At 45.6% G+C, this 27,041-nt stretch overlaps 1 protein-coding gene across 1 annotated transcript in view; it reads right to left on the bottom strand.

Moving 5' to 3' along the window:
- LOC132886184 (uncharacterized) overlaps positions 1 to 24,808 on the bottom strand; it is a 112,558-nt gene extending 87,750 nt beyond the window's left edge. Inside the window, exons 1-4 of the mRNA XM_060920755.1 lie at positions 24,733 to 24,808; positions 18,257 to 18,340; positions 18,104 to 18,172; positions 7,196 to 7,255 (exon numbers count right to left, since the gene is read on the bottom strand). Coding sequence (XP_060776738.1) covers positions 7,196 to 7,255; positions 18,104 to 18,172; positions 18,257 to 18,340; positions 24,733 to 24,808 — 289 coding nt within the window. The remainder of the gene's footprint in view (positions 1 to 7,195; positions 7,256 to 18,103; positions 18,173 to 18,256; positions 18,341 to 24,732) is intronic.
- Between the last annotated feature and the right edge of the window lie 2,233 nt (positions 24,809 to 27,041).

Genomic DNA, 27,041 nt, shown 5'->3' with positions numbered 1-27,041 from the left:
AAAACATGGGGACAGGCCAGCATCACCCAAGGGAGGTTACTGGTATGACGTCACACACAAGTTGACCTAGTTAACGGCTGGCTGCCTAAATTTGGCTGTGCGCGTCAACTTTAAATGCTTGTAGCGGGCGCATCGTGACACTGAGATCGCGGGAAACAGAGGGGCTTGAATAACCCACCAAACCCGACATTTTGACACATGATATAGCCTGATTGCTGAAATTACCGCACGACGCCTTTAACAATAAATCTAATATCGTAATTTTTACGATTAAAGTGATTCATATAGGTAGCAGTCTGAGTGAATGACCTTGACACCTGTGACATCACAGCGGGAAGGCTATGGGACTCGTCACCATTTCCGCGATACTAAAACACAGAGCTAACTGCAACTCCGATCCTCCATTTTGAACTAATTTTCGCCATGCCATGTAGATGTGTTGCTGGCGGGTGCAGCAACATACCAGAAGGTGCATTTATGTTGCATTCATGGTCCAAGAATGTTCAAACTGCAAAGATTTGGATGCGTTTTGTGAGAAATTCACTGGGTGCCTACAAACTGGTATCTGCTCTGCTCTGCAGGTTTTGCTGAAGACTGGTATGAAACCTCTGATCTGTTGAGGAGTGTTGGCTATAAGCCTATATTGAAAGAGGGTGCAGTACCAACAATTAAAGGAAAAGAAAACTACAAGAAAAGGAAAGTAAGTTCAGTTGCACCATGTGGCAGCGGGGGCGTGGTCAAGCAGCGGTCTGTGAATGGAGGGCGGAGTCAGGGAAGGTAAGTGGCAGAAGTGGCACCTGACGTGAATTAACCCGTGTTTGTGTGTCTCCCCCAGTGACCGTGCCTTTTAAAAGGAGAGAGAGAGCAGAGAAAGGGGGCTCTCTCCCCAACTAGAACACGTGTGTGTGCGTGTGTGGCTGGGAGAGTGTGAAAAGCTTAAAAGCTATTCATAAAAAGAGTTTTTGAAACACTCAGTTCTGGCCTGCTGTGCTTCTGTGCTCCATCCACCTCCAACAATCATTACAGTGGTGCTGATACCCGGGATCGGGAGTACAGAAGAGAACAGCCCCATGGAGTCCTCCCCCTTCAAGGACCTGGTCCATGCCCTCGCCACGGCCCACCAGAGCCAGCATCAGGCGCTGGTCGCCCTCCGGAAGGAACAGGAACAACGGTTCAAAGCCCTGGTGCTGGCGCAGCATGAAGATTGCCAGGCATTCCGGCACCTCCTCACGTCGGCGGTGTCCACCACCACTGCCATGGACCCTCCCCGCCTCACCCTAACGAAGATGGGTGTGCAGGATGACCCCGAAGCCTTCCTCGCTCTTTTTGAGTAGGCAGCAGAGGCGTGGGGTTGGCCGGTGGAACAGTGTGCGACGCGCTTCCTCCCCTTGCTCCCCTTCCTCCCTCCCCGACAGCCGGCTGGTCTACGCAGACCTCAGCAGAGCTGTCCTCCGATGCGCGGGGCGCACCCCGGAGCAGCAACGGCAGCGCGTCCGCGCGCTGTGCCTGGAGGAGGTCGGCCGGCCGGCCATTCGTGTTTGGCCAGCAACTCTGGGATGCCTGCCGGTGGTGGCTGAGGGCCAATAACTGCAACGCTGAGGGAATCATCGACCTGGTGGCGCTGGAGCAATTCATCACCCGACTTCTGGAAGGAACAGCCGAGTGGGTCCAGTGCCATCGCCCGGCGTTGCTGGATCAGGCCATCATGCTGGTGGAGGACCATATGGCGGCTGTTCCGATAGCAGGACAGCGTGTCTCCTCTTTTCCCCTCTCTTCTCTCTCTCTCTCCCTTTCTGTTCCTTGTCCTCTCCCCATTCCCCCACCGTGGAGGCGGGGGCCGGCTCCACCCCAGCCGGCCCGCCGCACCCACGGTGCCCTACCATTTCCTACTTCTGTGTCTGTGTCTTCCCCCCCCATAGGTGAGTGAGCTCCGGAACACCAGTGCAGAGAGAGAGCCTGGGCCAGGGACCACCCTCGATCGGGCCGGAGAGTATCGCATAGCGGTGAGTATCCAAGGGGATATGTCTCAGGCTTTGGTGGACTCCGGCTGTAATCAGACCTCAATCCACCAAAGCCTGGTGCAAGACGAGGCATTGGGGAGAGTACAATTGGTGAAAGTGTTGTGTGTGCATGGGGATGTTCACAACTACCCTTTAGTGTTGGTCCACATTCTATTTTGAGGGGAGAAATTTAGAGTAAAGGTGGCGGTTAATCCTCGCCTTACCCACTCGATAATTTTGGGGACTGATTGGCTGGGATTTAGGGAATTAATGTCACATTTAGTGAAGAGTGGGGCCTGCCATAATTTAGCAGGGTGAGGTCCTAGTGTGGCATTGGTGGGAGCAGCTGTCACAGAGCTGTCTAAGTAATCACTGCATCAGAGTGAGTAGCAGCAGGCTCCTTCTCCCTCTCTGGGGGAATCCCTCGCGGATTTCCCATTGGAGCAGTCGTGAGACGAGACTCTGCGGCATGCGTTTGACCAAGTGAGAGTAATCGATGGTCAAATGCTCCAGCCAAACGGCACCCCATCCTTCCCCTATTTTTCCATTATTAAGGACAGGTTATACCGAGTGACACAGGACACTCGGTATAACCTGACACTAAGGAACCGATAACGCAGCTTTTAATCCCAAAGAGCTGCCGGGAATTTATATTCCAGACGGCTCACTTTAATCCCATGGCTGGACACTTGGGCCAGGATAAGACACTAGCCTGAATAATGGCCCGGATCTATTGGCCAGGGATCTGCAGCGATGTCCATAGGTCATGTACGGCATGCCACGAATGCCAGTTAGTAAATCCAGCAGCCATTCCAAAAGCGCCTTTGCGCCCTCTGCCATTAATAGAGACCCCGTTCGAAAGAATTGGGATGGATCTCATCGGACCATTAGATCGGTCAACACGAGGATATCACTTTATTTTAGTTCTGGTGGACTAGGCAACGCGATATCCGGAAGCAGTGCCTCTTCAGAATATCTCGGCACGTAATATTGCAGAGGTGCTCTTCCGCGTCATGTCCAGAGTCAGAATCCCCAAAGAGATTCTGACTGATCAAGGCATCATGTTTATGTCATGCACACTGCACAAACTGTATGGGTTACTGGGAATTAAGCCGATCCGCACCAGCAGTTATCACCCACAAATGGATGGCTTAGTCGAACGGTTCAACCGCACTCTCAAGAACATAATTCAGAAATTTGTAAACGAAGATGCACACAACTGGGATAAATGGTTTGAGCCCCTGTTATTCGCAGTGCAAGAGGTCCCACAAGCCTCCACGGAGTTCTCCCTGTTCAAATTATGATACAGGCGTAAGCCGCGTGGCATTCTAGATGTGCTGCGTGAAAATTGGGAGGAGGGACCTTTAACAAGTAAGAATGAAATTCAGTACATTATTGACCTGCGCGCCAAACTCCACACACTCACACACCTAACCCAGGAGAATTTGCAGCAGACCCAAGAACGTCAAGTCCATCTGTAGGACAGGGGCACACGCCTTAGGGAATTCACACTGAGAGATAAAGTACTCGTGTTGTTGCCCACTTTGAGCTCCAAATTGATTGCCAGGTGGCAAGGACCCTTTGAGGTCACATGCCGAGTCGGGGACATCGACTATGAGGTGAGGCGAATGGACAGGGGCAGGGCGTTACAGATTTACCACCTCAATCTGTTAAAACTTTGGAACGAGGAGGTCCCCGTGGCATTGGTGTCGGTGGTTCCAGAGAAGGCGGAGCTGGGGCCGGAGGTTCAAAAGGGAAAATTGACATCGCCTACCACTCCAGTCTCCTGTGGAGACCACTTCTCTCCGACCCAACTCATGGAGGTCGCCCAGTTGCAGACAGAATTTTCTGACGTGTTCTCGCCCTGGCGGCACGGTGGTGTAGTGGTTAGCGCTGTTGCTTCACTGCAAGAAGGTCCGGGTTTGAGCCCCATGGCCGGCGAGGGCCTTGCTATGTGGAGTTTGCATGTTCTCCCCGTGTCCACGTGGGTTTCCTCCGGGTGCTCCGGTTTCCCCCACAGTCCAAAGACATGCAGGTTAGTTTAAGTGGTGACTCTAAATTGACCGTAGGTGTGAATGTGAGTGTGAATGGTTGTCTGTGTCTATGTGTCAGCCCTGTGATGACCTGGTGACTTGTCCAGGGTGTACCCTGCCTTTCGCCCGTAGTCAGCTGGGATAGGATCCAGCTTGCCTGCAACCCTGTAGAACAGGATAAGCGGCTAGACATGATGAGATGAGATGTTCTCACCCCTGCCTGGCCACACCCATCTCATGGAACACCACATTGAGATGCCCCCAGGGGTAGTCGTGCACAGCCGCCCTTACAGACTGCCTGAACACAAAAAAAAGTGGTTCAGGAAGAACTCGAGGCCATACTTGAAATGGGCATCGTCGAGGAGTCCCACAGTGACTGGAGCAGCCCGGTGGTTTTGGTTCCCAAGGCCGACGGGTCGGTCCTGTTCTGTGCGGATTATAGAAAAGTCAATGCGGTGTCTAAATTAGATGCGTACCCAATGCCTTGATTTGACGAGTTGCTCGATCAACTAAGCACGGCTCGTTTTTATTTGACACGGGATTTGACAAAGGGTTATTGGCAGATCCCCTTGACTCCGCTATCCCAAGAGAAAACAGCCTTTTCCACACCGTTTAGTTTACACCAGTTCGTCACACTTCCAGCGGCTTATGGATAGGGTCCTCTGCCCCCACGCCACCTATGTGGCCGCATACTTGGACGATATAATTATATCTATAATTATTTATAGTAATGACTGGCCGCAGCATTTAGACCACGTAAGGGCCGTGCTTAGGTCGCTGAGGCAAACGGGTCTCACAGCCAACCTTAAGAAGTGTACGATTGGGCAGGTGGAAGTATGGTATCTGGGCTTCCACTTGGGCAATGGGCAGGTGCGTCCCCAAATCAATAAGACAGCAGCGATTGCGGCCTGCCTGAGGCCCTAGACCAAAAAGGGGGTAAGAGAGTTCCTGGGGCTGGCTGGCTACTATCAAAGGTTTATACCTAATTATTTGGACATCACCAGCCTGCTGACTGATCTCACTAAAAAGGGGGCTCCAGATCTGGTCCAGTGAACGGAGCAATGCCAGCGGGCTTTCTCTGAGGTAAAAGCTGCACTGTGTGGGGGCCACTGTTGCAGTCCCCTGACTTTTCTCTCCCCTTTGTTTTGCAGATGGAATCGTTGGACAGAGGGCTGGGGTCTGTTCTGTCCCAGGAGGTGGAGGGGAAGGACCGTCCAGTGCTGTACATCATCCGGAAGCTGTCAGTGCATGAGGGCAGGTATAGCACAATAGAAAAGGAATGCCTTGCCATCAAGTGGGCGGTCCCTGGCCTGATTCGGGCGGTGGTGGTATGTGGCAGCGGGGGCATGGTCAGGCGTTGATCTGTGAATGGAGGGCAGAGTCAGGGAAGGTAAGTGACAGAATCACTGCACCTGATGTGAATTAACCTGTGTTTGTGTGTCTCCCCCAGCGACCACGCCCTTTAATAAGGAGAGAGAGAGCAGAGAAAGGGGGCTCTCTCTCCCACAAGAACACTTGTGTGTGTGCGTGCATGGCTGGAAGAGTGTGGAAAGCTGAAAAGCTATTATTAAAAAGAGTTTTTGTAACACTCAGTTCTGGCCTGCCGTGCTTCTGTGCCCCACCCACTTCCAACAATCATTACACACCAGTTCTCTTGGAGTGTGAGCCAAGCATTAATGGCGGCGTACTCAGGATGGAGAAAATGGAAAATGAGTGGACCGGTCATCAGATTTCTCCACTGGATATGCTTGCCACAGGAGCAATATCTCGCCCTTGCATGGAAGAAGCAAATGAATGAAGAATTGAATGAAGAACTGAAATAAGATTGTTTTGAAACAATCGGCCACAAGATCGGCCTTCAAGAAGCAAGAACATAGATGGGTAAGCTCCGACTCCCATTTGGTTACATCACAGCAAAAACAACACTTGTTGTTTACCTGCATTTAGATTAATGCATGTAACTTGTATTGCGTATTTAAGTTAAAGGTATAAGATTATTTAATTTGCTTCAGAATGTGATTGTCTCAGTTCATCTGATTATTTAATTAGCCTTTTACATTTTATCAGTGAAGATGCATGCATGTACATGTATGTTGCATAAGTTATAATGCCTATCCTGCTTTAATGAGAGTCACATGAGACTATCAGTTCAGTTCTGTCTAATTCTCTAGATAGCTTTGTTCTCTGGCTTTATTTCGTAAGGTGGGGGCCTCCATGACGAATTAACGTGTTACTATCGGATTCACATTCTGATGGTTCAAACTGATACGTTTCTACGTGTATAGCAGGAGCATGTACACACACTCCAATTTCAGAACTATCACAGTCAGATGTATTGCTATCTGAGGAATCTGAAGAATTTCCAATAAATCCGAACGAAGAGGCCATTGCAACGACTCTCACCTGCCAAGTCTGGCTTTGGGCTATAGCACTGGTTCCTGCTGTGACATCACACACTCAGGGCTGGCTAGCTCAGCTGGGTAGTTCGAATGCCAACTTTGTGGTCGATTTTAACTCTCAAAAACATACAGTATCTATTTTTTATTCCCATTTATGCACCATACAAGAGTCAAGGATGGAGATACCATCCGCTCAGAATTGTATTTAAAAATAAAGGTTCTGTGCATCTACTTTAAATCCCGAGATGATAAAAGGCATAAAACCATCATAAACACACACACACACACACACACACACACACACACACACACACACACACACACACAATCTAGTCCAGAAAAATTTAAGTCTCTTCAAATGCTAACGAAAAGAGATGAGTTCTACAGTGTCTTGCAAAAGTATTCATCCCCTCTTGGTGTTCGTCCTGTTTTGTTGCATTACAAGCTGGAATTAAAATGGATTTTTTGGGGTTAACACCATTTGATTTACACAATATGCCAACCGCTTTAAAGATGCAAATTGTTGTTTTATTGTGACACAAGCAATAATTAAGATGAAAAACAGAAATCTGGAGTTTGCGTAGGTATTCCTGCAAATTTGCTAATGTAAGTGGATGGAGCTAAAGGGTTCTTGACTTTGTTTTGGTGATCTGAAGGACTGGGGCAAATAAGGAATTTTGTTTGGAGGACATGCATTCCATGAATTATGAATCAAAATGTAAAACCCCATGCTCTCGGGCCAATATTAGGCTGATTGGGTTACCTGGAATTTCCTTGGGTGGTTGTTTCTCTGTGAAATCCTGTTGAGGTGGAGAACTTGTGGCTAAATGAGAGAAAACACACCACATGATACAGAATGTTTACATGGAAAAATTATCACCAAATTATTGCTAAATTAGTAATCAACTTTATTTATATTGTACTTTAACAACAGTGCTTGCTGCCCAAATAACTTTACATAGATCATTAAACTAACGAAACTAACGAAAAGAGATGAGTTCTACAGTGTCTTGCAAAAGTATTCATCCCCCTTGGTGTTCGTCCTGTTTTGTTGCATTACAAGCTGGAATTAAAATGGATTTTTCGGGGTTAACACCATTTGATTTACACAACATGTCGACCACTTTAAAGATGCAAATTGTTGTTTTATTGTGACACAAACAATAATTATGATGAAAAACAGAAATCTGGAGTGCACGTAGGTATTCACCCCCTTTCATATGAAACCCCTAAATAAGAGCTGCTCCAACCAATTCACTTCATTATTCACAATATCTTTTAGTTGATTAAGATCCACCTGTGTGCAATAAAAGTGTCACATGATCCGTCACATAATGTCTGTATAAATCAACCTGTTCTGGAAGGACCCTGACTCTGCAACACTACTAAATGAGCAACATGAAAACCAAGGAGCCTCCACGCAGGTCAGAGACAAAGCTGTGGAGAAGTATAGATCAGGGTTTGGTGATGATAAATATCCCAAATTTTGAATATCCCAGAGAGCTCCATTAAATCCATTATAGCAAAATGGAAAGAATATGGCACCACTACAAACCTGACAAGAGAAAGCCCTGCCCACCAAAACTCACAGACCTGACATATACCCCTTTTCCACCAAATCAGTTCCAGGGCTGGTTCGGGGCCAATGCTGGTGCTGGTTCAAAGCTCGTTCAACTTGCGAGCCAGCTGAGAATCAGTTTGCTTTTCCATAGCTTGGGGTGCTAAGGGGAGCCACGTCATTACGTCACTGTATATGTCAGTTACGTCGCTGCGTTTGCATAAACCTTGGCATGAACATTGAAGCAACAACAACACGGAGAAGAAGAAGCAGCAACAACAATCATGGATGACTTCGCGTTTGTACAGCTGCTGCTTCTCGTTGCTTAAAAATGGCGACCTTTCACGGTCTTGCGATTGTTGTTGGTTTTAACAACACCGCCCCCCCCCACTGATGTAAGCAGTTATTTCCTCTGGCCCAGCAAAGAGTTGGTGCTAGCCTGGAACTGTTTTTTCTGGCCCCAGAACCAGTTCTTTGTCAGTGGAAACAGAAAACCCGGTAAGAAACTAAGCACTGGCCCCAAACCAGCCCTGGAACTGCTTTGGTGCAAAAGGGGCAAAGGAGGGCATTAATCAGAGATGCAAAAAAGACACCAAAGATAACACTGAAGGAGCTGCAAAGATCCACAGTGGAGATGGGAGTATCTGTCCATAGGGCCACTTTAAGCCATTCACTCCCGAGAGCAGGGCTTTATGAAAGATTGGCTGGAAAAAAGCCATTGCTGAAAGAAAAAATACGAAAACACATCTGAGTCGGGCAGTGGGGGTATGTGACCAATGGGTGATCTGCGCATTGGCATCCTTCATGCGGTGGAGCCACTGGAGGGGCGTGTGGTCCGAACAGAGAGTGAAAGGGTGCCCCAGCAGGTAATATCGGAAGGCAAGCACCACCCACTTGATGGCAAGACACTCCTTCTAGATTGTGCTGTACCTGCTTTCACGCATTGAGAGTTTCCAGCTGATGTACAGCACGGGGTGCTCCTCACCCTCCACCTCCTGGGACAAAATGGCCCCCACCCCTCTTTCTGATGCATCAGTCTGCAAAATAAAGGGGAGAGAGAAGTCAGGGGAGTGTAAGAGTGGCCCCCCACACAGTGCAGCTTTTACCTCAGAGAAGGCCTGTTGGCACTGCTCCGTCCACTGGACTGGATCTGGAGCCCCCTTTTTAGTGAGATCGGTTAGCGGGCTGGTGATGTCTGAATAATTAGGTAGAAACCTACGATAATAGCCAGCCAGCCCCAAGAACCGTCTCACCTCCGTTTTGGTCTTGGGCCTCAGGCAGGCCACAATTGCTGTGGTCTTGTTAATTTGGGGACGCACCTGCCCACGACCCAAGTCGAGCCCCAGATACTGTCCTGCCACCTGCCCAATCGCACACTTTTTTGGGTTAGCTATGAGGCCCGCTCGCCTCAGTGACTTCAGAACAGCCCTCAGGTGTTCCAAGTGCCGTGGCCAATCATTACTGTAGATCACGATGTCGTCTAGATAGGCAGCCGTGTAGGCAGCGTAAGGGCGGAGGACCCTGTCCATAAGCCGCTGGAACATAGCGGGCGCCCCAAACAACCCAAAAGGGAGTGTGACAAATTGGTGTAATCCATTTTTAAGTTCGTTTCTTAGACAAGGATTTTACGGTCGTACCTTGTTGACAGTTTCGGCATGAAACTTCCGCCTTCCTCAGAATTGTCACCAGATGTCAGGTGGTGACGTGCCTTATCAGGTGATGTTACGTTACGGAGGCGTGAATGTCCTGTCCAATTTGACAGGTAGTCCATGCCTCCTGCTGTCAGGTCGCTCCCCCAGGACGGCACTCCAGGTGTGTGACAGCGTGTATGCTCCCTCATCCCAGTTTACCGTCCTTTCTGCCAGCTTGCATATCTGACAGCAGGAGGCATGGACTACCTGTCAAATCGGACAGGACGTTCGCGCCTCCGTAACGTAACATCAGCTGATAAGGCACGTCACCACCTGACATCTAGTGTCAATTCTGAGGAAGGCGGAAGTTTCACGCTGAAACTGTCAACAAGGTACGATCGTAAAATCCTTGTCTAAGAAACGAACTTAAAAATACTTAAATAGTCAGACATAATGAACTTCCACTACATATTGGTGTAATCCAAGTGGTGTGGAAAAGGCCGTTTTCTCTCGGGATAGAGGTGTCATGGGGATCGGCCAATATCCCTTTGTTAGATCCAGTGCCGAATAAAAGTGAGCAGCGGCTAACCGATCAAGCAACTCATCAATGCGAGGCATTGGGTATGTGTCAAATTTAGACACCGCGTTGACTTTTCTATAACCCACACAGAACTGGACCCACCCGTCGGTCTTGGGAACCAGGACCACTGGGCTGCTCCAGTCACTGTGGGACTCTTCGACTATGCCCATTTCAAGCATGGCCTTGAGTTCATCCCGAACCACCTTTTTCTTGTGTTCGGGCAAGCGGTAAGGGCGGCTACGCACTACCACCCCCGGGGTCATTTTGATGTGGTGTTCTATGAGGTGGGTACAACCAGGAAGGGGCGAGGACACATCAGAAAATTCCTTCTGCAACTTGGCTACCTCTGTGAGTTGGGCCAGTGAGAGGTCATCTCCACAAGGGACCGGAGTGGTCCGAGATGTTATCGTATTTACCTCCGGCCCCAGATCCGCCTTCTCTGGGACTACCAATGCCAACACCACGGGGACCCCCTCATTCCAGCATTCAAAGGTCAAAGGTAACTATATTGTCCCCAAGGGGCAATTATTTGTGCAGCCAGCAGACAGGACAAGACACACAAATCCATGGCCAATAGAATTGGGCCATTATTTGGGCTAGCGTTTTATCTTGCCCCAAGTGTCCAGCCATGGGATTAAAGTGAGCCGCATGGAACACGAGTTCCCTACGGCTCTTTGGGATTAACAACTGGATTATTTGTTCCTTGGTTTGAGTGTCCTGTGTCACTCGGTACAATCTATCTTTAATAATGGAAAAATAGGGGAAGGTCGGTGCTGCGCTTGGCTGAAGAGTTTGATCATTGATTACTCTCACTTGGTCAAACGCATGCCTCAGAGTCTCGTCTCGTGACTGCTCTAACAGGAAATCCCCAAGGGAATCCCAGAGAGAGGGAGGAGGAGCGGACTGCTCCTCACTCTGACGCGGTGTTGACGTAGACGGCTCTGCGACAGCTTCTCCAGTCAATGCCACACCGGGATCTTCCCATGACCTACTAGTGCAGGACCCATTGTGTTTTAAATATTCCATTAGGTTTTGAAATCCCGGCCAATCAGTACCCAAAATCAATGAGTGGGTGAGACGGGGACTAACCACCGCCTTTATTCTATGCATTTGGCCCCGGAATAGAATTTGGACAGACACTAGAGAGTAATGGTGAACATCCCCATGCACACACAACACTTTCACCGCTTGTGCTCCCTCCAATGCCTCACCTTACACCAGGCGTTGATGAATTGAGGTCTGATTACAACTGGAATCCACCAAAGCGTGATATGTAGCCCCTTGGATACTCACTAGTATGCGATACATTCTGGCCCAATCAGGGGCGGTTTCTGGCGCGTCGGGGATCCAGATTACAGCCCCCACCTCCCTTGTGGAGCTCTGACTCTGGAGATGCTCCGATTCCCTGCGTCGCCAGCACACCGTCCCAGGCTTTCCCTCTGCACTGGTGTTATGGGTGTCACTCACCTGAGGGGGAGACAACACAGATGCAGGAGAGGGAGGGGAGGACACCACGGGTGCGACGGGCCAACTGGGGAGGAGCCAGCTGCCGCCTCTGTGGCAGGGGAATGGGGTGGGGAGGTGGGCGAGAGACAGGGGGAGAAAAGAGAGAGAGAGATAAGAGAAGCGTGGGGAGACGCCTTGTCTGCCTGCTGTCGGAGCCGCCTCCAGATGGTCCTCTGCCCGCTCGATGGCTCACTCCAGCGACGCCGGGTGATGACACCTGACCCATTGTGCCATTTCTTCTGGAACTCGAAAGACAAACTGCTCCAGTGCCACCAGATCGATGATCTCGTCAGCATCGTGGTTTTCCGCCCTCAGCCACCGCCGGAAGGTGTCCCGGAGTTGCTGCCCGAATGCAAATGGCCAGCCAACTTCCTCCAATGCCAGCATCCAGAAGCCCTGGTGATGTTGCTCTGGGGAGCGGCCGAGCCGCTGCAGGATGGCTTTTGTCAGGTCAGCGTAGACGAGCCGGCTGTCAGCAAGGAGCTGCTGCACTGCGAGCTGTGCCTCGCCAGTTAGGAGTGGAATTAGGTGCACCGCGCGCTGCTCCAGCGGCCACCCCCACGCCTCGGCTGCTTGCTCGAAAAGAGCGAGGAACGCTTCCGGGTCGTCCTGCGGTCCCATCTTTGTGAGGGTGGCGGCAGCGGTGGTCGACGACCCTGCTGACGTGAGCCGGTTCTTTTATTGTGACACAATTGTTTTATTGTGACACAAACAATAATTATGATGAAAAACAGAAATCTGGAGTGCGCGTAGGTATTCACCCCCTTTCATATGAAACCCCTAAATAAGAGCTGCTCCAACCAATTGACTTCATTATTCACATAAATAGTTGATTAAGATCCACCTGTGTGCAATAAAAGTGTCACACGATCTGTCACATGATGTCTGTATAAATCAACCTGTTCTGGAAGGACCCTTACTCTGCAACACTACTAAGTGAGCAACATGAAAACCAAGGAGCCTCCAAACAGGTCAGAGAGAAAGCTGTGGAGAAGTATAGATCAGTGTTTGGTGATAAAAAACATCACAAATTTTGAATATCCCAGAGAGCTCCATTAAATCCATTATAGTAAAATGGAAAGAATATGGCACCACTACAAACCTGACAAGAGAAGGCCCCGCCCACCAAAACTCACAGACCTGACATATACCCCTTTTCCACCAAATCAGTTCCAGGGCTGGTTTGGGGCCAATGCTGGTGCTGGTTCAAAACTCGTTCAACTTGCGAGCCAGCTGAGAAACAGTTTGCTTTTCTATAGCTCGGGGTGCTAAGGGGAGCCACGTCATTACGTCGCTGTATACGTCAGTTATGCCGATGTATACCTCAGTTACGTCGCTGCGTTTGCATAAACCTTGGCGCGAACATTGAAGCATCAACAACATGGAGAAGAAGAAGCAGCAACAACAACAATAATAATGGATGACTTCGCGTTTGTACAGCTGCTGCTTCTCATTGCTTAAAAATGGCGGTCTTGCTATTGTTGTTGGTCTTAACATCTCTGCCCCCCCGCTGATGTAAGCGGTTCTTTCCTCTGGCCCAGCATAGAGTTGGTGCTAGCCTGGAACTGTTTTTTCTGGCCCCAGAACCAGTTCTTTGTCAGTGGAAACAGAAAACCCGGTAAGAAACTAAGCACTGGCCCCAAACCAGCCCTGGAACTGCTTTGGTGCAAAAGGGGCAAAGGAGGGCATTAATCAGAGATGCAACAAAGACACCTAAGATCACACTGAAGGAGCTGCAAAGATCCACAGTGGAGATGGGAGTATCTGTCCATAGGGCCACTTTAAGCCATTCACTCCCGAGAGCAGGGCTTTACGAAAGATTGGCCAGAAAAAAGCCATTGCTGAAAGAAAAAATATGAAAACACATTTGGAGTTTGCCCAACAGCACGTGGCAGACACCCCAAACTTGTGGAAGAAGATTCTCTGGTCAAATGAGACTAAAATTGATCTTTTTGGCCATCATGGGAAATGCCATGTGTGGTGCAAACCCAATACCCTGAGAACACCATTCCTTCAGTGAAGCATAGTGGTGGCAGCATCATGCTGTGGGGATATTTTTTATCTGCAGGGACAGGAAAGCTTGTCAGGACTGAAGGAAAGATGGATGGCACTAAATACAGGGCAAGTCTGGAGACAAAACCTGTTTGAGTCGGCCGAAGGTTCACGTTCCAGCAGGACAATGACCCTAAACGTACTGCTAAAGCGACACTGGAGTGGTTTAAAGGGAAACATTTAAATGTCTTGGAATGGCCTAATCAAATCCCAGACCTCAATCCAATTGAGAATCAATTGCTTTTTCTGAGGTCCTCAGAAATCTCCTTTGTTCGTGCCATGATACACTTCCACAAACATGTGAAGATTAAACTTTGATAGATCCCTGTTCTTTAAATAAAACAGGGTGCCCACTCACACCTGATTGTCATCCCATTGACTGAAAACACCTGACTCTAATTTCACCTTCAAATTAACTGCTAATCCTAGAGGTTCACATACTTTTGCCACTCACAGATATGTAATATTGGATCATTTTCCTCAATAAATAAATGACCAAGTATAATATTTTTGTCTTATTTGTTTAACTGGGTTCTGTTTATCTACTTTTAGGACTTGTGTGAAAATCTGATGATGTTTTCGGTCATAATGCAGAAATATAGAAAATTCTAAAGGGTTCACAAACTTTCAAGCACCACTGTAGTATTCCCCAACCCTGGCATTAGAGCCCGCACAGTGGGGCGAATGTGTGATGACTCGGCGGCATACGCGTAGAGCCAAAGCTACTGCTGAGACTTGCCCATGGGAGCACCACTCCTCTCTGCTTCACATGCCAAACAGGTTTGCCCTCCTCCTGTATGTTGATTTTGCCTTTTTCAGGTTTTTTTGAAACCTGAAAAAGCTCTGGTTATAGGCGACTCTATCATACTGCATGTGAAATTAGTGAGGCCTTTGGGGCACTAGCAGCTTTAATCAGGTGTATACTGGGAGCCAGCAAAAATCCCAGTGGCTCGATGTGCTAAGCTAATAGAGAAATACCCCAAGAGACTTGTAGCTGTGTATGCATGTCAAGTTTTTGTGTGATTCCATGAAGGGAATTTATTTGAATAAATTAGGCTCCACCTCCTTACACGTGATTTGACATGTGGCAGCCATACTGTTCATAGATAAGGTTTTTCATAATTATTTCAGTTCACAATCAATAAATTAGTTTGACACAAAATTTGGGAGTGTAGGCCAAAAATGCTAGGGCTAGATTGATGTTTTGCAAATTAGCTAATATAAGTGGATGGAGCTGAAGGGTTCTTGACTTTTTGTTTTGGTGATCTCAAGGACTCAGTTAAATAAGGAATTTTGTTTGGAAGGCTCGCATTCCATGAATTATGAATCAAAATGTAAAACCCTGCGCTCTCGGGCCAAAATTAGTCTGATTGGGTTACTTGAAATTTCCTTGGGTTGTTGTTTCTCTGTGAAATCCTTTTGAGGTGGAGAACTTGTTGCTAAATGAAAGAAAACACACCACATTACACAGGATGTTTACATGGAATAAATTATCACCAAATTATTGCCAAATTAGTCATCGACTTTATTTATATTGTACTTTAACAACAGCGCTTGCTGCCCAAAGTACTTTACATTGATCATTAAAGGAGATATGCAGAGCCATGGCCTCACTTTTTGTTTATAAATGCCTTGAGACCTCAAGAATTGTATCGGAATCATTTTAAGCATTAACAATAAATCTATTATTGTAATTTTTTACTCTACTTTACATACATTAAATAACAAGAAGGTAAAAGGCATGGAACCATAGTGAATAGATTCATGTTGAGTTTTTTTTTTTTGTAATGAATGCAACTTGGCAAAGTGGGTTCTCTTATTCTTATATTGCTGATTAGCTACGTCTTGATGCTGTGTCAAGATTGCTGAGGTCCCATGATCAGCTTCTTCTGCCCATTGCAAAGTCCCAGTTGAAAAAAGAGGGTGACTGCACATTTGGGTGCATCAGTTGCTCTCACTTTCATAACATCTGATGCATTTTTGTTTGGGTGTTCCCTTTCACCAATAAAGACATCCTGTAAAATTTTTTGACCATATTCAAAAGTCTAATGGTGGCACCATGAGGTTCATTTTCTGCCAAAAAAACCCCCGCTTATTTTATGTTTTCGTGTAAGGTTTGAATCACACTCTGAACAAACCTGAACTGTTTTAGAATGATAAGGCATCACATACCCACTAAGGCAGCCTTATTGTTCTTTCATGCCATGATACTTTCTCATCTGTCTTACTGCATTACTGTATGGAGCCAAGCCTCCCAGACAACAATGAAACCTATTCTATCATTATACAAACAGGCACTAAAAATATTGGATCACAAACCAATAATGTGGCATCATTGCTTAATAGTGAAGAAATATAACTTCTTAAGTTTTGAGAATTTTATGAAGTTTTCTTTTCTTAAATTAATCTTTAAATGTGTAAATAACCTTGCTCCTGCTGTACTATGCCCTTTTGTAATAAAAATAAGTACAAGAAGGGTAGCCACCAGGGGAGCAGTGAATGGCAACTGTATAGCAGAGGGGCGTAAAACCAGTTTTGGCCAATCAAGTTTTTCAATACTTGGGACAAATTTCTGGAACGACTTACCATCGGAAATAAAAACACAGACTGAGCCTAAAATATTTAACAAAAAAGTAAAACAATTTCTTAAGGCAAACCAAAAATGCAGCCATCAGGACAGGCAATAGATAATATACACACATATACACACACACACACACACACACACACACACCATATACTGTCTGTATACACAAGTGGTGTTGTTTATCTTTTTTGTTTATCTGTGTTGTTTATTTTTTGGTATAAGGTTTTTATGTTATAGCAAGCATGTTTTAAAATAGCATATATCTGTATAATTTTTGTTTAATGTGATATTTTATTACAATAGGTAGCCTGATCAGGGACAGGGGTTGCAAACTAGCCATTTGGCTACAAACCTCCTATGTATTCACATCTACAAGTTTTGTCATGGCTTTGCCACGTCATGTTTGTAATAATGTGCACTGCATTGTCCCTGCCAAATAAACTATAAATAAATAAATAAATAAATGTTGGACTCAATTTATTGATTTCTTGTGACCCAGAGATCATGTTAAGAACCTTTGCAAGGGATTGAGAAGCATTAATGTGATTCATAATACATTTGTATTGTTAAAAAGTAGTTGAACAATGATTCAATGAACAGCTAAAACTCAAACCATGCTTGATAATATATATAGAATATGTACTAAAAATGTGTATCTAAGATATTTGGTATACTCTATAAGGTGCCACAATATTTCATGAAAAGTGATCGAAATTTTGTCATAAAATAGCAGCTTTTTCCATAACTTTGAGCTCCTGGTGCCACCATTAAACTTTTGAATTTTTTCAAAATATTTCACCCAGTGTGTTTTCTGACCAAAAGGAACATAAAAACAAAAATGCATCATGATCGGAGGAACTTTTCACTTTTAGGGGGCAACTGATGCACCCTACTGCACATTCACAGTGGCAGCATCAAAGCTCTGGAATAGTTTACAGTTGCATATTAGGTGTTCTTCTTACACATAAATTCAGGTAGTTCTAAAGTGTTCAATTCCTTTTCCTTGCCACTCTATAAATTTATCTAAAAATATGTTTGGATCTTCATCTCAGTTATAATAATGAACAAAAACAATGTCTTCACAAATAAAACACAAACAGTTAAATCTTTCATGTCTTTACTGAACACACCCATGAAAAACTCACAGTGCGAGTGGAAAAACTAAGTGAACCTGTGAATTTAATCACTGGTCAAGCCTCCTTTGGCAGCAATAACCTCAAACCAGTGTTTCCAGTAGCTGTGCATCAGACCTGCACAACATTCAGGAGGAAGTGTGAACACAGCAGTGATATATGATGGAAATAAAAGAAAGATGTCTGCTGAAAACGTCTGAGTAAATGACCAAAATGTATTTAGACACATGCCTCCTCTTGTGTTTCAACTGAGATCTCAACAAACTCATGCAGTATCACATCTACTGCGTTACTGAATCATCATGTTTAAGAATATTTGAAGAGAGGTACACTAGGTGCTAAATATCCAGTGTTCAATGTTTTCGGTTTACACATATGTGTATAAAGATATAGAAAGTTTTGCTGATTTATTGACCACGTTAAATGAAAAAAAAAATCCTCAGGAAATTTACAACAATGAAACTGAACGTTTCGTGACGTTTATAACCTGCGTTTATGCCCTTGATATTCATGCTGGCTTAATTAACAAGCTACTGTAGTCTTAATAAATAACTTGGCAAGATGAACATCACAGAAATTTGCATTAGAAACAGAACAGGAAAAATGTGCATGGCGATGTTCTACCTTGCAATTTCTGGTCACTGTGCATTTTTCCATGTGTTTCCCTGTTTAAACAGAAGCGAGTCAGCTCACCTGTGATGAAAAGAAGACAAATATTCAGAAATAATGCTTATGATTCATGGGATAAAACATTCCAAAGGTTTATGTTTAACTTACTGTCGCCTTTTGTGTGGGACTGAAGAGCCAGCAGAACCAGAAGGAGAGAAAACCAACGGGAGAACATTGCTGCTTCTGCTGCTTCTGTTGTGGATGCAGATGATGAGGATGTAAAAAAATTCAACTAGCCATTGGTTTTATGAGGCAAGAAAATGGGCAGGCTGTTTTTGAGAGTGCACATCATGAGAAAACTGAGTAAAAAAAAAACTCGACAGGAAACTGTTCACTTCTTATCACTGTAAGAGTGGACCCCCCCCCCCCCCCCCACTTTCTCAGGAAACCTGTGGTTATCACACAGCTATCAGATGTTGTTACAGAGAAACAAACATTTAGGATTATTTAAATCTTTAAATGCAACGTTTTTTGTGAAGAGTTTGCAGGTTCAGACTGTCTCAGGTGTCATATTTTAAATCATCAGAGGTATGACTTTCCAGTTTTTATTTTTACTTTTTAAAATGAACCAAATAACATTTATTTGGTTTTATTCCACATAGCTGTTGAATTCTTGATTCACGTGTTGATAAATTTCTGATAACAGCAGCTCTGAAAGTAGTGCACAAATAATCACAAGTTTATCTTAATGCAATGGTTCTAGGCAAGGCAAGGCAAGTTTATTTCTATAGCACATTTCATACACAGTGGCAGTTCAATGTGCATTACAGAAGTAAAAGCAGAACAGTAAGCAATAGAAAATAAAATTACATAAAATAATTGGGGAAGAAAAATAATAAGAAGTAAACAATAGTTGAAATTAAATTAATAAAATGAAATAAAGTTAGGACTTTATTGTTGCTATAGCAACAGCTCACTTACAGAGACTTGGGGTGCTTTCACACCAACAGCAGTTGGTGCACACTAAACAGTCCATTCGAACCAAAAGCTCTTAGTTCAGTTTGGTTCGTTTTTGTCGGTGTGAAAGCATCAATCGCACTCGGGTGCGCACTAAATCAAGCGGACCGAGACCTCCAAAAAGGGGTGGTCTCGGTCCGCTTGATTCCGCACCATATGTCAACCTCTGGTGCGGTCCCTCTGGTGAGAATGCGAACCTGGACCAACTCAGGTCTAAACGAACTATTCGAATATAACTTTAAAGATAATGATGTGAGCATCTACACAATGTGATCATAATAACATCCTGTAAACAGCGGCATCAGACACACGTGTGTGCTCCAGCTCTGTCAGCATTCTGTCAGTGGGAAATTCAGATTGCCCTGTATTAACCTACAGCATAACAGATTCTACAGTAAAAGCTGGCTGGCTTGTCAGGCTAACAGACTATAGCCTACATTGTGGGTCTTTGGAAAGGTGCTTGTCTCATCATCAGCAGGACAGCATTGGTGAAAATAGCGCGTCTCCTCTGCTTGAAATGACGCGCTATACGCCTTCGGCGAATCCAGTATATCCGAAGATTGTTCTCCAGCTGCAGCCGCGACTCATTCCGGAACTGGATATTTTGCCAGAAATGGGTAATGTTGACGATATAAAAAGCAAGGACCAGCGCAAGAAACAGTGTGCGAATGTGTCGCTCCATTGTGAAAGTTCAAATTGGCGCTTATTTCCACCGGAAGATGACAAAATGTCATTCAGACCAATTTGGTTTGTTTGCATGTGTGAACGCGGACCACACACAGTCTGTATGCTACAATGTAACAATTTTACTGCCTGGTGTGGACCAAATAATCGAACTAGCGGTGTGAAAGCGCCCTTATATGGCAGATGCTCCACAAAAATAGATTTGAAAACAAATTGATATTTTGAAGGTTTATGTAACTTTTATTTCATGTTTATTATCAGAATGGATCAGATTTATCTGAATAACAGATGAGAAATACACATACATGTTCTCTTACTGTGACTTTTCAAACTCCATCCATCCATCCATCCGTTATCTGTAGCCGCTTATCCTGTGCAGGGTTGCAGGCAAGCTGGACCCTATCCCAGCTGACTATGGGTGAGAGGTGGGGTACATCCTGAACAAGTCACCAGTTCATTGCAGGGCTTACACATAGAGACAAACAACCATTCACACCTATGGTCAATTTAGAGCCACCAATTAGCTTAACCTGCAAGTCTTTGGACTGTGGATGAAAACGGAGCACCCCAAGGAAACCCATGCAGACACAGGGAGAACATGCATTCTCCACACAGAAAGGCCCTCGTTGGCCGCTGGGCTCGAACCCAGGATCTTTTTGCTGTAAGGCAATACACGGAGTGCAGAATTATTAGGCAAGTTGTATTTTTGAGGATTAGTTTTATTATTGAACAACAACTATGTTCTCAATCAAACAAAAAGACTCATAAATATCAAAGCTGAATATGTATGGAAGTTAGAGTGGGGTGTTTTTAGTTTTGGCCATTTTAGGAGAATATGTATGTGTTCAGGTAACTTTCACTGTGCAGAATTATTAGGCAACTTAATAAAAACCAAATGTGTAGCCATTTCACTTATTTATTTTCACCAGGTACACTGATATGACAACTCCAGATTTGCAAATAAACATATCTGACATTCAAACACAAAACAAAAACAAATCAGTGACCAATATAGCCACCCTTCTTCATGAGGACACTCAAAAGCCTTCCATCCATAGATTCTGTCAATTTCTTTATCTGTTCACGACCAACATTGTGTGCAGCAGCAACCACGGCCTCCCAGACACTGTTCAGAGAGGTGTACTGTTTTCCCTCTTTGTAGCCCTCACGTTTTATAATGGACCACAGGTTCTCTATGGGGTTTAGGTCAGGTGAACAAGGGGGCCATGTCATTATTTTTTTCACCTTTCAGACCTTTACTGGCTAGCCACGCAGTGGAGTATTTGGACGCATGAGATGGAGCATTATCCTGCATGAAAATCATGTTCTTCTTGAAAGATGCTGACTTTTTCCTATACCACTGCTTGAAGAAGGTTTCTTCCAGGAACTGGCAGTAGGTCTGGGAGTTGAGTTTGAGTCCATCCTCAACTCGAAAAGGTCCAACAAGCTCGTCTTTGATGATACCAGCCCATAGCAGTACTCCACCTCCACCTTGCTGGCGTCCGAGTCGGAGTGGAGCTCTGTGCCCATTACTGATCCAGCCACAGGCCCATTCATCTGGCCCATCAAGAGTCACTCTCATCTCATCAGACCACAGCACCTTAGAAAAATCAGTCTTATGATATTTCTTGGCCCAGTCTTGACGTTTTATCTTGTGTGCCTTACTCAGTGGTGGTCGTTTTTCAGCCTTCCTTACCTTGGCCATGTCCCTCAGTATTGCACACCTTGTACTCTTTGACACTCCAGGAATGTTGCAACTCTGGAATATGGCAGAACTGGATGCTAATGGCTGCTTGTTAGCTTCACGCTTGATTTTCCGCAGATCATGTGCAGTTATTTTGCGCCTTTTTTTCCCCACACGCTTCTTTCGACCCTGTTGACTATTTGCAATGAAACGCTTGATTGTTCGGTGATCACGTTTCAACATCTTCGCAATTTCAAGAGTGCTGCATCCGTCTGCAAGACATCTCACAATTTTATACTTTTCAAAGTCTGTCAGATCTCTCTTCTGACCCATTTTGCCAGAGGAAAAGAGGTTGCCTAATAATTATGCACACCTGATATAGGGTGTTGATGTCATTAGACCACACCCCCTCTCATTACACAGATGCACAGCACCTGATATACTTAATTGGTAGTAGACTTTCAAGCCTAAACAGCTTGGAGTGGGACAACATGCATTAAAAGGATGTTGTGGTCAAAATACTCACTTGCCTAATAATTCTGCACTCAGTGTAGTGCCAACCACTACACCACCATGCTACCCCACAACAACAGATTCCAAATGCAAATTCTACACTTGAAATAAACTCTATGCCTGTGTCCAAGTATGCATAGTTCCATACTATTAGTATGCAAAAAGCAGTCTGTAGGGAGTCCAAACACTCAGTAGGAATTTACTAGTAGTCAAGCAGGACCAGGATGATCTTCTATATCCATTTCATGCAAACGTACCACACTATGCCAAATCATAATTTGGAGCCTTTGAATAACCAAAGAAGAAGACTCTCCCCAGGGAAAATAGAAAGAAGATGGCAGACCAAAGGGAAGCAGGTTGTTGCAGCATTCAAGTGGTATCTCTGGCAGGGTACAAATCTAAGTGTAACCGAATTAGGGCCTTGGCTAGATTTTGGCTTTTACAGCACTAAAGTCCAACTATGTCACCCTGGGAATTTCACCCAGAGAATAGTCACTTGAATGAAAAAAAAAAAAATCTGTTATAATTGAACCCAACTCACAAAATAAATCCAGGGGGGTTCTCACACAGGTAAGTTCACAAAAAGAACAGAGACATTGTTCACTTAGTTCACAACAAAATTGAGTTTAATTTCACCTCCAAAACAAGTAAATAATGTTAAGATTAAAAATACAAAACTAAAAGGAGGGAAAACAGCATTTAGGTTAACAGTGATTTAAAATCTATACCAAACCCAGAAAATAAATAAATAAATAAATAAATAAATACAGAGGTGGCACATTATCTCATCCCATTATCTCTAGCCGCTTTATCCTTCTACAGGGTTGCAGGCAAGCTGGAGCCTATCCCAGCTGACTACGGGCGAAAGGCGGGGTACACCCTGGACAAGTCGCCAGGTCATCACAGGGTTGAGACATAGACACAGACAACCATTCACACTCACATTCACACCTACGGTCAATTTAGAGGGTGGCACATTATGAGGCAGCTAAAAAAATAAATGAATACACAGCAAAATAGTTCAACATGTAATCAACTTAAAATAAAACACACCAAATAGCAAAACAATAAACATAAAAGTAGTCACCTATGAAAACACAACTGGTGGACACCTCTATAAAGATGGGGACAAATAAAATCACTGAAAACAAAACCTAGTGCTGTTCCTCAATAAAATGTTACAAACAAAATAAAACAAAACAAAACAAAGCAGCAGTGGTAGGCTCAACATAGGTTGAAACGGTCTTGTTAATATCTGCCGGCCAATGTTAAATACACGAAGGTGACACCAGCAGCGTTATCTCAAACCAGATCCTGAACAGCAAGCAGCAAAACCCAGAAGTGTAACAGCACGCTGATACCTGCCTTTATACTCCAATATTAACAAGGTAACTCCCACAGCTGCCACACCGGAAATGACGGGGAAGACTGATTTTGCCTGCCGGTTACATCCTACCCCCCCCCCCCCCCATTTTCTATCGGCGACCCGCCAATCTACTATTACACCCATTAATTCCATGGTCTAAAAAAATGCTGGTACCTCTACCTGGGAGATCATTCCCCCCCCCGCCCTCCCCCGTATTGGTCCTGGGAGATGGTGGATGTTAGGGTGCTGACCTGCGGTCATCCTAGTGGTCCTCCTGAAGTGCTGAAGTGGCATTAGGGGCATGGTCTGCTGGAGATGAGAGAACAGGGTCAGTAATTTCTGTTAGTGGAAGATTTCATGGTGCTGCATCAGAAGAGCTTAGTTGCGCTATTGAGGGTTGGTTGTGCTCAGGTGCTGTCATAACCACCAACAGCCCCAGGTCATCCCCATTCTCTTCTGTGTCACCATCGTCATTCCCTACTGGTGGGAGGTCCAAAGAGCTAAACTGGGGGCACAAAGAAGAAGGGACCAATTTGAGCATAACACGATGCACATGTTTTACCTGAGTTGGATCATGTAGTGGAGCTGGTAAAATGTAAAATGCTGGTACTGTGCTGCTAGAGACTGCTACCTGGGAGATCATAGCCCCACCCATAGACTACTCTACCAGGGTCAGGTCTTTTCACCACTTTGTAGACTGTGGGCCCCCAAACATCCTGTATTTTATTTCAACCACAGGCAGAATGGTCCTGCAAATAAACCTCCTGATTCATTGCCAATGGCTCACTCAGTGGTAATTGATTGTGTCTGTCCTTCCTTTGCCTGGCTACAGACTCCATCTGCTCCTTTGCACACTCAAAAGCCACCTGCAGTCGCCATCGGTGCTCCTTCACCCAGTCACACATGCTGCCAGCCATTGATTCTGGTACTGTAAGTGGCCTAGAAGGGAGTCTACAGGTAGGTGAGGTTCTTGGCCGAACATAAGAAAATGTGGGGACTCTCCCATGGACTTATGAGTTGTAGTGTTATAGTTAAACACAAGCTGGGGAAGGTGGTCAGGTCAGTGACATGTTTGTGCAGGTGGAAGTGTGCACAACAGATTGTGCAAAGTGTGGTTAAATTGTTCACACTGACCATTTCCCTGGGGGTGGTAGGGGGTAGTGCGAGTCTTCTGCACTCCATACAGTTCATACAGCTGCTGGACCAGGGCACTTTCTAAGTTCCTACCCCAATCAGAATGTATCTGAGCTGGGACCCCATCATGGTAGAACCACTCCTAAACCAGTTTGCTTACAACTGTAGGGGCTCTCTAGTCCTTAGTGGGTACAGCCTGGGTAAATTTGGAGAAGACATCAGTCATTATTAAAACATTCTCCTTACCATCCCTTGAGGGTTCCAGCAGAGTGAAATCGATGGCCAGGATTTGATTTGATCTTGCAGCCAGCAAGTGACCCATAGGTGCCCGAATCTGGGGTTGGGTAGATTTAGCAAGACTACATCTTTCACAATTTTCACACCATTCACAGATGTCTTTGTTCATTCCCAGCCAATAGCACCTCTGCCTCACTAGGTCAGTGGTTCATTCTATGCCTTGATGGCCATGGTTTTGATAGAGCTGATTCAAGAGCTCCTCTTTGAGACTCTCTGGCAAGAGAAGCTGATAGACTTCCTCTCCTCCATCTGGATGGAAAAAACAATGATAGAGGAGGCCATTTCTTTGGACCAACCGACCCCACTGCTGCACCAGCCCATGCATTTGAGAGCTCAGCCCCTGTCTTTCAGTCTGACTTGGCATCCTCTTTTCCCACCAGAAGTGAAGGAAGGTGCAAATGGTGGGATCAGCCTCCTGGAGAGCCTGCAGATCAACAGAATTGCGAGACAGTAACAGCAGATTGCATAGCATGTTCAATCTTACCTCCCCCAGTAGATAGCTGTAGGGTCATAGGTATGACTATGCCTCAGAGGGTTATTGTCAGTCCATACCACACACCTCTGACCCCACAAATACTCCCTAAATTTTTCAGTCACGGCCCACTTCATGCCAAGGAACTCCAATTTCATGGAGCTATAATTCTTCTCTGCAGGGTGGAAGCTTCGACTGGCATAGGCAACGGGCCTCACTTCACCATCCTGTTCCTGTGACAGAACAGCGCCCAAGCCACTGTGGCTAGCATAGACCTCCAGGATAAAAGGGAGAGAGACGTTAGCAAAGACCAAAACAGGTGCACCTATTAACTGGGCCTTTAGCTCCTGGAAGCTCCTCTCACAGCTTTCTGACCAGACCTCTCCCAGCAAGGCACCCTGGCCTTTACGAGTCCTTACTCCTGAGAGTTCAACCACCAAATAATGCAGTGGTACAGCCAGTTTCGAGAATCCCTCCACAAAGTGCCTGTAGTAACCAGCAAAACCCAGGAAGGACCTGAGCTCAGAGACAATGGTGGGATGAGGCCAGTTAGCAACTGCTGGGATCATACTGGGGTCAGTGGAAATGCCCTCCTCGGAGATGAGGTGACCCAAGTACTGTACTTTTTTCTTAAAGAAGGAGCACTTTTCCAGTTTAACATTAAGTCCCTTCTGCTGCAGATGACTCAACACCAGATCCAGATGGCTCAACTTCTCTCCCACACTGGAAGAAAAAACAATGATATCATCGAGGTACAACAATAAGGACTGTCAATGCTGGGGCCCAAACATCCTTTCCATAAGGTGTTGGAATGTACCTGGTGCATTGCACAACCCAAATGGCATTCTGTTGAACTCAGATCGTCCAAAAGTGGTACAAAAGGCAGTCTGTGGCTTGCCTTCCTCTGCTCCTGGTACCTGGTTATAGCCACTAACTAAGTCCATGGTGGAAAACTACTTAGCTCCTGACAATGCTTCCAAGGACTTTTCTATTTGAGGAAGAGGAAAGGCATCCTTCCTTGTCTTGCAGTTCAACTGTCGGTAGTCCACACAGGCGAAGGCTGCCATCTTTCTTCCTAACCAGGACAATGTGGGAGGCATAGGGACTACTACTCTCCCTAATAACCTGGGCCTCTAGCAGCTGGTGTATGTGGGCTTTAACTGCATCATAATCAGAAGGAGGTATATGCTGATATCGCTACTTTACAGGTACATCATCAAGTAGGGGAATATTATGGGAGATAAGGTTAGTACAGCCAAGGTCACCCTCAAAAGCAGAAAACACAGATTCATGTTTTAAAAATGCTCTCACTTGGTCCTGTTCTTCATCTGAGAGAAGAGATAAATCAAGGGTCCTAATCTGCTCCTGCACCAAGCTAACTTTCCCAACTTCGGAGTTAACTATTGTGGTTGTCTTGGCTGGCTCACTCTTTACCTCAGTAATTCCTGCTGGTAGGCTTACTACCTCTGTCTTTGACAACAACCCTAAGAGGCAGCAAGGATGAAGTGTGACTGCAGAACAGCCTACATTAACAACAGGTATATAAGCAGTGCCCTGGGTGACATGAACAAGGGTAGGGGAGACTAACAGGCCCTCAGGCAGGTGATGATCAGTTAAGGGCTCTAAAAGGACTGAACTGGAGGACCCAAACTGAACGGAGCAGGTGGCAACTACTATTTTGATAGTGCAACCAGGAATATATAGTGGTCTCCTACCATAAACCCTAGCAAAACCTGTCTGTAACTTAGGGGCTTGGGTCTCAACCTTATGACAAAGTTGCAGAGCT

This window comes from Neoarius graeffei, chromosome 1 (genome assembly GCF_027579695.1).
Source record: "Neoarius graeffei isolate fNeoGra1 chromosome 1, fNeoGra1.pri, whole genome shotgun sequence".
Lineage (NCBI taxonomy): Eukaryota > Metazoa > Chordata > Actinopteri > Siluriformes > Ariidae > Neoarius > Neoarius graeffei.
This window is presented reverse-complemented; position numbering and strand designations above follow the sequence as displayed.